The sequence below is a fragment of the Lichenostomus cassidix genome, chromosome 4 (assembly GCF_008360975.1).
Source record: "Lichenostomus cassidix isolate B80296 chromosome 4, HeHo_3.0, whole genome shotgun sequence".
NCBI lineage: Eukaryota > Metazoa > Chordata > Aves > Passeriformes > Meliphagidae > Lichenostomus > Lichenostomus cassidix.
Genome location: NC_139484.1, coordinates 56982757 through 56994498, shown reverse-complemented (window position 1 = coordinate 56994498; position 11742 = coordinate 56982757). Strand labels below are relative to the sequence as shown.

The following is an 11742-nucleotide window of genomic DNA, read 5'->3' as shown; positions in this document are numbered from 1 at the left end:
GAAGTCACTGGAACATGAGCTGAGGGAAACAGCTCAGCCAACACTCACCCATTCCATGGGTTGGCTGATGGTCTGTGCTGAAATCAGTCCTCATGGTACATCCAGAGTGATCCAGAGCTGATATTTATGAGGGATTTTGTTTCAAAGTGGTAAGAATAGGAGGTGTGAATACTGATAAATTATCTTACTCATTTTTTCGTTTTCACAAAGCAGAAAAAAAATGCCACAGACTCGATTTCTATAATGTTCTGTTTTCATCTGTGAGAAGAAAATTTTCAAGCTTAGGTGCCAAAAGCAGGAAAATTAGATCTCTATTTAGACAGTTAAATAAGAGGCTCAATTTTCAAAGGCACAATACCCTGTATTCTTAATTGCTGCCAGAAGAGACTGAAATCCTACTTTACTTTTAAAGGGTATTTTCTAAGTCCATAAAGAAAACTTTCTTATTTGTAAGCATTTCAAGAGAAAATGTCCACCAGGGAATGAAGGACAGATGTTCACTGAAAAAGAACGTGCTGGTTTTATCCTTTTAAAGTTCAATTCCTCACAATAGGCAACTGAGATGGATTCAGGAGCAATGGAGGATCAGAAATCACAGGTCCAATGCTCAGCTCTTCTTCCACCCCTGTGCACTGAGGGGTTTTACCCAAGATACAGGCAGTGGAAATCAGGAGATTAGGGGAAGGGTCTGGAGCCCCAGGAGAGGCTGAGGAGCTGGAAAGGAGCTGAGCCTGGAGCAAAGGAGGCTCAGGGGGACTTTGTGGCTCTGCACAACTGCTGCCAGGAGGGGACAGCCAGGGGGTCAGGCTGTGCTCCAGGGAACAGGGACAGGAGGAGAGGGAACAGCCTCAGGCTGGGCCAGGGGAGGCTCAGGGTGGATTTTGGGGAAATTCCTGCTGGAAAGGACTGTCCAGCCCTGGTGGAGTCCCCATGCCTGGAGGGATTTCAGAGCCCTGTGGATGTGGCACTTGGGGACATGGGGCAGTGGTGGCCTGGGCAGTGCTGGGGATGGTTGGACTCGATGATCTTGGAGGATTTTTCCATCTTAAGTGATTCTGTGATTTCAAGTTTGCTCTGAACCCCATTTCCCCACTTCATGGAATGAGGTGCTGGCTGGGGCAGCCAGCTTTACTCCCAGCTTTAACCAATCCCCAGCAGCAATTCCACCTTCCCAGACAGCTCTAACCGCATTTCTCATTCCACCCAAGGCAGGAGGCAAGGCTGGGCGCTATGGAGAATCCACAGTGTCTGCAGGAGGATGAGGCTGTGCCCCACAGTGGGCCAGACAGAGGGAGAAGCTTTTATGGAAATGCTTCCAAACCCCAGCAAAAGGATAAGAAAACCTTAGTTTAAACTTGCTTTCAACTTCATTCTTCCCCACACACAACATAACTTCTAGTCCTCTTCCTGAGCTAAGTACATCCCTATGTTCCTCAGGTTTTAAAGTGTAACTATTTTTAAACAGTCTTTATTTTTGTGGTGATCTCTTTAGTCCTCAGCACAGGGAGGTCTCCAAGCAGATGGGAATGTTGTTAGTGTGAGCCTCAGCTTTTGACCTTGACTGGACCAAGTCATGAAAGGATGTTGAATTAGGTTTAGTGCTAAATACTTCCCATCATTCCTCCCCAAATGCCAAGACCCAAGATTAACACTGATGGAAGATCAGATGCTCTGAGATAACTTAATGCATGGTGGAATGGCTATCAGGGTCAGAAAGCAAACAAAAATACAACCCATAATTCAGAGGGAAAATGGAGATTTGTCATGAGCCATTGAAAAACAGCCTGGTGCTGGAATGAATAGCACAGTCTGGAGAAGAGCTGTCAGCTTGTTATGGGTGAACTTGGTCCCCTTGTCCTTCTGAGAAAGCTCTGGGAGTGCCAGCAGAGCTGTGTGGGAAATGTTTGCAGTGCCAACCCTCCATGCCAGCAGCTCTGAGACCATTCCAGCCACCCTGAAAGGAAAACAACTTTGGGAAGCAAATGCACAGACTTTCCAAGAGGGTTCCCCACCACAGGGAAGGTGATTCTTTGCCCCAGGTTGTATTTTGTGCTGTTTACATTCATGTTGATTCAGAGAGGATGGTTTCAATGTGCGTGATGTTGTGCAAACACTGAACAAGTGAAATTTCTCTTTCAGAAGGGATCAAGGGCACCAAACTCACTTTTCAGGGTGAAAGTTGTTCAAGCAGCTTCTTTTTCTGGAAATACAAATAAATTGGTGCTGCCATATCACTGTTTTCATAACCCTGGGGTTGTTCTCCAGCCCTGGTAGCTCTAATAACTTCATGGGATGAACTGTGGGTCACTGTGTTGAATATTGAAGGGTCTAAGGTGCACTGGGGACATCTGAGTCTCTTTGCCCTCGAAGATGCTCTTGCATCTCTAATATGAACCATGGTCACCTGGACAGTACAGGCTGCTCTCCGAGTTATTAGAAAAAGTTTAGAAATGAACACAATATCCCCTTGTTATGAGGAAAAGGAAGAGGGAAAGAAAGCATTTCAGCAATAAAAACATCAATCTCTGGTTAATAAAAAAAAATACTAAAACAATGAGCAGCAAATGGGGAATCTAGGAAACTCCTTTGATAAATGTCAGTACTTTTAAATTAGGACAAAGGAATTAGAAAAATGGAGGCTTATGTTTAATTCACTTGAAAGCAAATTAAAGGGTTCAGCTTGTGGATGAAAGAGAAAATTAGGTTATTTTTTTCCCTGAGAGTTACCAAGGCTACTGCAGCCCAGAGAAAGCCACACAGCTTGGCAAGCTGCTGTTGACAGGGCTGTTCGCACATCTTAAGTGGATTTAGGAGAAGTGGCTCCATCTCAGAAATCAGAAGCTGGACCAGACACTGTCACATCCTGGCAGGGACAGCCCTCTGTTGGGTCTGTTTAACTGAGGGATTTTTCCCAAAATAGTCCTTCCTCCCCACAATAGTCCTTCCTTCTCCATGCCTCACAAGGGGGTGATGAGTATGAAGCCTCCAGCAGTGGTTTGATTTTCCAGTGACTCAGGTGCTTAAAAGCCTGTTCTGCACCTTGGCATGGAGCCTCCAGCATCTCCATGGAACCAGAAATGCCCCTCAACCCATGTGTGTCCATCAGCAGTTCATACTGCCATGGCTCAGGCTGGGGATTCCATCTGGCAGAGAAAGGGTTTATCAAGTGTCCTTTTAAAGGAAACCTTTACCTGCAGGTTCATGACTTTGGATTTTGAGCTATTTCATCCTGTTTCTGCTCATTCCTGAGGTCTTCTCAGCGATATTCAGCTCCTGCTACATTTCATGGAGGTTTCTCTTTAGAACTTCATTTCCATCTTGGGGGCCAAAATTGCTGTGGCAAATCTTAAACAAATCAACTGTCCAAGGCCAGGTTGGACAGGGCTTGGAGCAGCCTGGGATAGTGGAAAGTGTTCCTGCCATGGCAGGGGTGGGATGGGATGGAGCTTTAAGGTTCCTTCCAACATAAACTGTTCCATGAATCCACAATTCTCATTTCTCAGCCTGTTTTCTTTCTCAGTGCACTTTGCTTTTCCCACCCTCTTCAGTGGTTCGTATTACAGAAAGCAGAGCTGTCATATTGATTTTTTCTAAGGAATCTTACAGACATCAAGGCAAACATAACTGGGTATCAGCCATGATTCTTTCTTCATTTCTGGACAATATCTGTCCATCTCCTGCATTTTCCTTTTGAGGTATCCCCTGAATGAATACACAGAGTACAGGGAGATTGGGGTCATTATATCACTCTAATTCCTTTTTCCCTCTGGAAACATCAAATTCATTGCAAACCATGGCAAGTCAAAACTGCTTGGCAATGAGTTTACTCACCCTACAGGTGCTGAGACATTCTGGGGTCCTTGGAAGAATGAAGATCATCCTGAAAAGGTTTCAGCAGCTGCAGTTTTTGGGGTTTGGTTTGGTTTTATTCGATCCTAAATGCTAACAAGGAACTCTCCTGCTCTTCTGTCAGTCCAGTTTCAGAGGCTGAATTATTCCAGAAGTTCAGCAATGAGAGAATCCCATAAGAACACATCTGCAAGCACTAAAGTGGAGCAAAATTCCTAAACACAACCCCCCCAAAAGTTCAAATCACAGCTCTTCCACTCTTACAAACAGCTGACAGGTCAAAACCAAGACCCTCCTCCTGCCCCTCCTTAAAATCAGAAGCAGCAACTCCTGATTAAGGAGGTGATGCAGACAATGCAAGCTGGTGCCAAGCTCAGCAGGCAAGGATGCTCATCTCAGCAGCTTCTCCAGGTCAGGAAATGGTTAATCTGCTTCTGACAGGAGCCAGTGCTGGATATGGGAGGAAGAGGACAAGAATGAGGACAGCACAGGGGATAAACTTTCCAAAATACTCCCCTAACCTTCCACCTTGAATCCCTGAGGGTCTCTGAGCCACAGGTGAAGTCCCTGCACTTCACTCACCCTTGCTGGAGTGCTCTTCTGGGAAATTGTCCAGTTAGTTTGTTTGGAATCATGTTAGGTTTTAACAGTCACAAAATCCTGTGCCGAGGCAACAACACACCAAAGATCCCATTTTCTCAATCAATTTTGGATCTGCTTTCTTTTGATTTAATTTCCTGGCCCTCACTCTGGGGTGGGGTGTGGCAGAAGGCAGGTGATGTCCACCCACCTTGCCCAGAGAGACCTCTGCCCTCCTTGCCCACAGCTGTGCCTTCTCCAGGCTGGAGAGAACAGGCAGGCTAAAGTCACCCCATCCATGTCATGGCTCCTGACTCTCTTTAATTCCACACAGAATTAAAGCAGGGAGACGAAAGTTCTTCCTCTTCTTCCCTGCCAAGGTGGTATCTTCCCTGTGTCAGGTGGATATCAGGGAAAGGCTCTTCCCCCAGAGGGTGCTGGCACTGCCCAGGCTCCCCAGGGATTGGGCACAGCCTGAGGCTGCCAGAGCTCCAGGAACATTGGGACACTGCTCCAGGAATGCCCAGGCTGGCATTGCTGGGGTGTCTGTGCAGGGACAGGGCTTGGATTCCCTGATCTTTGGTCCCTTCCAGCTCAGGAGATTTGATGATTCTCGATGAAGTGGGAGAGAACAACCTGTCCCCTGACTCTGCAGGTGAAAAAGGTTTTTTGAGGGATTTGTTTGGGAAAGATCTGGCAGCCTGGAAATGCTCATGGTCAGTGTGCTATTGATGTTCACTGCCAGCTGCTGCTCCTGCTCTTTGGGTTCCCTGAGGGGCATCAGATGAGGTCCTGCAGGTGCATTGCATGGTGGGGTGACCTGAGAGCCTGGCCAGGAGCCAGGAGAGCACCCTTCCTCCCTCCCTAGGGCTTCCACAGATTCCTCCACTGGAGTTCTTCCTGCCAAATGTTTCTGGTGAAGGAGAGACAGTTCATCCCTTTGCCTCCTGCTCCTGAACATCCACAGCAGGCAGTGTATTCCTCTTGTGCTCTGCAGGTCCCTTTGCTAAATATTTGTCTTTGTACACAAACTTTTGCTTAGGTCCCACCCACGTATTTTGGCCCCAAGAGGTAGAACAGGATCCAATTAGGAACCTTAATTTCTCAGGTGAGGAAGGACTGGACTTCAGGGTTTCTGCAGTTTGGTTTTTACACAAGTGGTGTGAAGTTGGCTGGATTTCCAGAAGTTTTGGGGAATTACAACACAAGTCTATCAATCAAATCATCATCAGGATTTTCTTGGCATCACACCAAGGAAGTTTGCACACCTCAAAGTGTGTTGCCTTTTTTATTTGTCATATCTTAGTCCAAATGTGGAGATTTTCCAAATGGCCCCATTAGTTGGGTCTAGAAATGTTTGGGGTAGGGAGTTCTCTGGTCTTTTCCAGTTTTGGAGGCAAAAACAGTCAGTGTGTGAGGCTTCTCCTCCACCTCATACTGCCTGGGCATCCTCCCCACCTCTGCCTGGCTTATTCCTCCTCCCTAGCAGCAGATTCCATGGATTCTCACATTTCCCACCCCACTTTTCTAGAGTTTCACTGTCAGTTCAAAGCTCCCCATGTCTCCTGGCCAGCAGTGGTGTGTCTTGTCCCCAGGGTGTCACAGGCTAGGGTTTGCCACCATTTCCCTGGGGGACATTTTGAAACAAGAGCCATTTGTGCACTGGTGCTGTCCTGGGATGGATGGATGGATGGATGGATGGATGGATGGATGGATGGATGGATGGATGGATGGATGGAACAGTTCTGGCTCTTTTCCAGCTTTTCTGAGTTGCATGAGTCCCTGAAACTCTCAGTAGTCACTTCACCGTTCATGAAAAGTGACAGCTACAGTTCTCCTGCCTTGTTTCCACAGCTATTTTTGGAGTTGCAGACCATCTATTGCCATGGGCTGTGCATGGTGGGATCCTCCCCAGCAATCTGACTCCAGGAGCACAGACCAAAGCTGTGCTCCAGTTTCCAGTGGCACCAGTTTCACTCTCACAAGTGCATTTCTTTTAATCAGCATACTTTATGTGCTTTCTCTGCCCAGTGATTTCTCCACAGACCAACCCAAACAATCCTTTCTTTCATTGCCTTTGCTAAATCTGTTGTCTGGAGCTCTGGGGAGTGGCTTTTTGGGATATTTTTCCACCTGACTGATCAATACCTTGACTCATTTGCAAAGAAAGGGAGCAGGTGACTTTGGGAAGGGCTGTGTAGGTGGGTGGAAGGAGTGGCTTTACTTCACTCTATTGATCTCAGCACCCGCCCAGCGAGGAGAGAGTCCAGATCTGATCAATGAGGCAGCAGGGAACAATGGTTCCTCTCTCTCCACAGCATTTGTAGGATCTTTTCTGGGCAGCTTTTCCCAATGCAATACTTGTCTGTCCTGGTTGTCCCACAAGTAATTAGAGAAAAGGCAGGAAATGCCTTCTTTGTGGGATGGGCAGTGGGGTTGTCTGAGCCTGGACCTTCCACATCCCCAGACCCCCCATTTGTTTCCTCTTCAAACTTAGGAAGAAACGATGCTTTCATTGCACTGATTCCCTGACAACTTCCCTTGTCCAGAGCAGGAGGCTGTAGCTTGTTGTTAGCCCAAGAGGGACACCAAGGCAGCCTTCACCTTGCTCCTCCACCTCAGCTGTGTGGATGGAGGAATTTCATGCAGCTTCCCTGATTTGACCAAAAGGAAGGTTTTCCTGCTGCTCAGACCTCAGAAGGGACAAGACAGAGCCAGGGAAAGCAATTCCCCACATCCCAGCTCTCCTGTGAAGTGGGACACTGAGCTGAACCCATCCCTTCCTTAGGGTGATGGCGCTCAGCTCACCTCCTCTGGTCCAAGAGCATCAGGATATCTCAATCCTGAGGGAAGAAAAGACATTTTCCAAGGAAAGTATTTTTTTCATTTGTTAAAAATCCCACAAAACCTCACATATGTTCCAGTGATTTTTTTTTTCCTGGACAAACAGCCACTTCAAAAATAGAACACTGAAAAAGAGTCTGAAAAATAATTTAAAATAATAATAAGCAGAAAAATCCAATCATTTCCCCAGTTTCCCAGCTGATGTTTCAACTGCAGCTCAATGCAATTTCAGTTTGAAATTTGCTTAAATATAATCATACTCTTCTTAAGAAATCAAAAAACCCCAGCTCCAGAGCAATGTTTTTTACTCCAAATGAGGTTTTATTAACACTTTCTTTTTCCCCACTGAGTAGCTCGGGAAATGCTCATTTTGGGTGTGAAATACAGTTGCTAAAGACATTCATGTATTTACAACTTTTCAATTCTGACAGAGGACTAGGAAACCTGTTAAATGAGTAGTTCCAGACTGGAACACAGTAGAAGCTTTCAAAAGGAGAGGAAGGCCAGGGAGGAAGGCCAGGGATCACACTTTCCTTTTGATTTGCCAAGAGGTAAGAAAAAAAGAAAATAAAATGTATTTTCTTAACTTTTTATTTTTGATATATAACACCTACAAATGGCTGTATGAATTATTTCCCTTCTCTGTTTTATGCCTGAAAAATAAAAGTGTGCAATTCCTCTGTTTTTGCAGGAGAACTTCCTGGAGGATTAATGAGGTGATGCCACGAAGAAATGCAAGTTAAGAACCCTGAACAGCTCCAGCAAGAAAAAAACCTTCTCAGAGCATTTAAATACCTGTTTAGTGAAAATATCTGAGCCAGCAGTGGGAAAAAGCTCTCTCTGCAAATATCAAAAAGCACTGCCTGGGCTGTCAGTGTGGGGAAAGTGTCCTGGTGCTTCCCTGGATCATCGGAAGGGAAGGGAAGGGAAGGGAAGGGAAGGGAAGGGAAGGGAAGGGAAGGGAAGGGAAGGGCCTGTGTTAGAAGGAGGAGGTGGTGACTGTATTTACAGGATACTGACTCGGGAATGAGGCTTTTCCTACTCCATCGGTCAGTTAATTACTGGGGGAACCTGAAGATGTCACTTTACGTTTTGTGACTCAGGTATGTCCATGCATGAAATGGAGGTAGTGAAAAATGATGCTCACTCATCACCATAAAGATTAAGGAGCCAGGCTGTGCTGCTTGGCTCCCTAAAGCAGGGTCACTTGCTGGGATATGGGGATTAAAGCTGCGGGAAGCGCCAGGGAATGGTGCTGAGGGACCAGTGCACCATGGGGAAGGAGGTGTGGGCAACTGGAGGGAAAGTTACGGAAGCACATAATCTGAATTTACAGAGGGGTCTGGAGGAGAACTGGGAGGTCATCACACTGCAGGGGATTAATGGAAGGTGTCATGGCAGGGAGGGCTAGCAGGACATGGCCCAAGTCTTCTGGGGAAAAGCAAACAGCCAAGAGCAGGACCCATGGCCAAGGGGACGTGGCTGGCGCTGTCACCTGCACGGGAGGCTAGGGGAGCAGGAGACAATGCCGGGACCCTCCAGGAGGGCAGCGGGGGAGGAAGAAGGCAGGCTGGGGCTGGAAGGGCGGGAAGCGGCCATGGCCAAGACACAGCTCCACGCGATGCTCCGCGCTGGCGGAGGAGCCCAGGCGCCCCGGGCCGGGCGGAGGAGGAGGGGGCCGAGCCGCCAAGCCCCTCCCAGGGCCGCGCTGGGGCGGGGGCGGCCGGGGAAGGCGGGGAGGCTGCCCCAGCGCTCGGGCACGGCGGAGCCGCAAGTTTTGCTGCTGCGAGAGGAGGGAGGAAACAAACAAAAAAACCCCAAACCCAACACCACAAGAAAAAACCCAAAGGAAAAAAAAAAAAAAGAAAATAGAAAAAGAAGAAAGGAAAATTAAATAATTAATACGCATAAAATCATTTTAAAAATCCCGGGAGCGGCCCCTCGGCGGCTGCCCCGGAGGATGGGGCGGAGGGCGGCCGGCAGCCCGCGGTGCCCGGGCACGACCCGGGGCCGGAGCGGGGCCGAGTGAGCGCTCGGGCCGGGGGGGCCGGGCTGGGGCTCGGGGCCGCCTCCCTCCATCCCGCCCTGCCCAGCCCTCCGCGCATCCTCCGGCACCGCCGAGCCGCGCCGAGCCGCGCCGGGCCGGGCCGGGGGTCCGAGCCGAGCCCAGTCGGTGGGGCCGAGCCGTGCCGAGCGGTAGGATGAAGGGCATCCTCTACTTCTGCACCCTGATCCTCCTGGGTGAGTAGCGCGGCGTGGGGGCAGCGGGGGCACAACTTTGTGCCGGGCTGGGCTGGCGGGGGGATTTTGGCCATCCCCGGGCTCGGGGCATCGCCCGCTCCCGGCGCTCCGGGAGCACCGACAGCCCCGGGATGGCATCACCGAGCCGCGCTGGACATCGGGGCAGCCTGGGCTGTGCAAGGTGTCCCTGCCGTGGCACGGGGGTTGGAACGAGGTGATCGTGGAGGTGCTTCCCAACCCGAACCGTTCCACTACTCCGCGATCGTCAGCTCTCTGTTGTCTCCTCTGCTCTGGACCCAAGCTCTGCGCTTTCTCCCGCTGTCGTTTCGGGTAGTTCTGTTTGCCGCGGAAATGGCCAAATTTACCCCGCGGATTGTGGCACTTCTTGCTGGGAAAGAGGAGCTCGGAGGGACGGTGTTGTGGAGGGGGGAGGCACGTTTTGCAGCGCGCCAGGAATCCCCCGGTGATGCCGGGGCTGGCAAATGTCGGGGTTTGGGGCAGGTGTGGGCAGGGCTGTGCTCTGCCTTGAGCAGCTCCGAGCGCCGTGTCCTGAGCCCCGAGCGACCCGCGTGTGTTGGTGTGTGCGCTCGGGGCTCCTGCTGCCGCTTTCCCCACAGCTCCCCGGAACCGAGCTGTTCTCGGGGCTTTGTTCTTGCACCGGCAGCAGGCACTGAGGACCCCAGATGTGTCCCCCACCCCGGTGGAGCTCTAAAGGCAGCCCTGGTCCCCTGGCGTGGTCGGCAGCCGCTGTCCCCCCGTGCCCGCGGGGATGTAGCTGCAGCTGCCGTGCTTTGAGCATCCCGCTCGCACCCTCCTCCTCCTCAGCTCGGAGCGAGCGCTTCTCCCGCGCCTAATTCCCGGGGCTCCCCGCGTCCCTGGGAAGAAGGAGCCGTGGGTGAAGGGGCTGCAGCCCCCGGCAGCTGTTGGCAGCTGTCTGGTGCCACCCCGGCTCCCCCCCCGTGGTATTTTGTCACCTCCCTGTGCTCCGCTGAGGCAGCAAACTCAACGCCGAGCCTGTGGTTAAATAGGGAATAGGACGCGTCTGTTCTCTTCGGGTGGCCACAGGAGGAGGAGAAGCTCTTGGGCTGACTGGAAGTGGCTGGGACATGTGGATCAGCCGACACTCCTCCCCGCACGGCCAGCATCCCGCTGGGATCGCAGCTCCCGGGAACACCCGAGCAGGTTCAAACCGCGGTGGGGAAGGTTTTGCCAGGTGACTCCCCTTGCCGCCTCTCCTGTCACTAGATGTCAGCAGCAGCAACTCTTCCAGGTCCCAAAGGTGGGGGGGAGGGCAGATTCGACCCCCCCAGAGGGACATTTTCAGCCAGGGAATGCTTTGCTCCAGGGGTTGGCGTGCTCCAGGACCTGGACATGCCCCGGCTGGGATGGCTGCTGCCTCGGAGCGGCTGAACTGTGCCCTTGGCTGGGGTGCTCTCTGCCCCCCTCAGAGCTGGGGTGCTCCTGGAAGGCTCACGGGCTCTCGGGGTTGCAGGCCAGCTCTCTGCAGGATTCATTTTCCCAGCGGTTCGGGTTGATGGGCTCATTGATTGTCTGCCTGATTGACTGGCTGGTGGCCTGATTGGTTTCTCTAGGGAAAGTGGACTTGGAGAAAAGTGCAAATGGCCAATCCTCCGTTGTCAGCGATGCTGTTGGGAATAGGGTCAGGTGTTAAGGACACTCTTGTCACCTCCAGCCCAAGCCAGAGCAAAGCGATCAGCTACTGTTCACCCCTTTGCCTTCTGATCCTGGGCTCTCCAGAAGGACCTTTTCAGCCCTGAACTGGCATTTAAGCCCTGCAGGCACACTGCCACCCCAGCAGGTGCCACCGGATACCCTGAGCCTTCTCTCTAGGTATTTCTGGGATGTTTATGTTATGGATGGACATTTAGATGTGCCTGGGGATCCCCTACTGGGATCGAGGTTGCAAGGCTGGAGATGGAAGCCACGAGCCTGGCAATTCCCAGCTTCTTCGACACTGACTGTGCACCGTGTGGGCTGCAGTGCTTTAGGCATGTCCCCTCTGGCATTTTTGGGATGATCCTGACTGGAGGAGGCAGCTCTTGGAGAGATCAGGGCTCTGCAGAGTGGGACTAGGCAGTGTCACCACCATCTAGCCTGGATGGAGAGCTCCTGCTGCTGCTCCATTCCCAGCTTCCTGCTGGCACAAGCACACAGGGTGGCCCAGAGCAGGCAACTTGCAGAATGGAACAATATTTTTATTTTCCTCGA

The 11742-nt window shown here is 50.9% G+C and overlaps 1 protein-coding gene across 1 annotated transcript in view; it reads left to right on the top strand.

Moving 5' to 3' along the window:
- The first annotated feature begins 8990 nt into the window (after positions 1 to 8990).
- The window catches only part of LOC146438545 (GDNF family receptor alpha-4), a 68725-nt gene continuing 65973 nt past the window's right edge, over positions 8991 to 11742 (top strand). Inside the window, exon 1 of the mRNA XM_085059315.1 lies at positions 8991 to 9513. Coding sequence (XP_084915441.1) covers positions 9474 to 9513 — 40 coding nt within the window. The 5' untranslated portion in view covers positions 8991 to 9473. The remainder of the gene's footprint in view (positions 9514 to 11742) is intronic.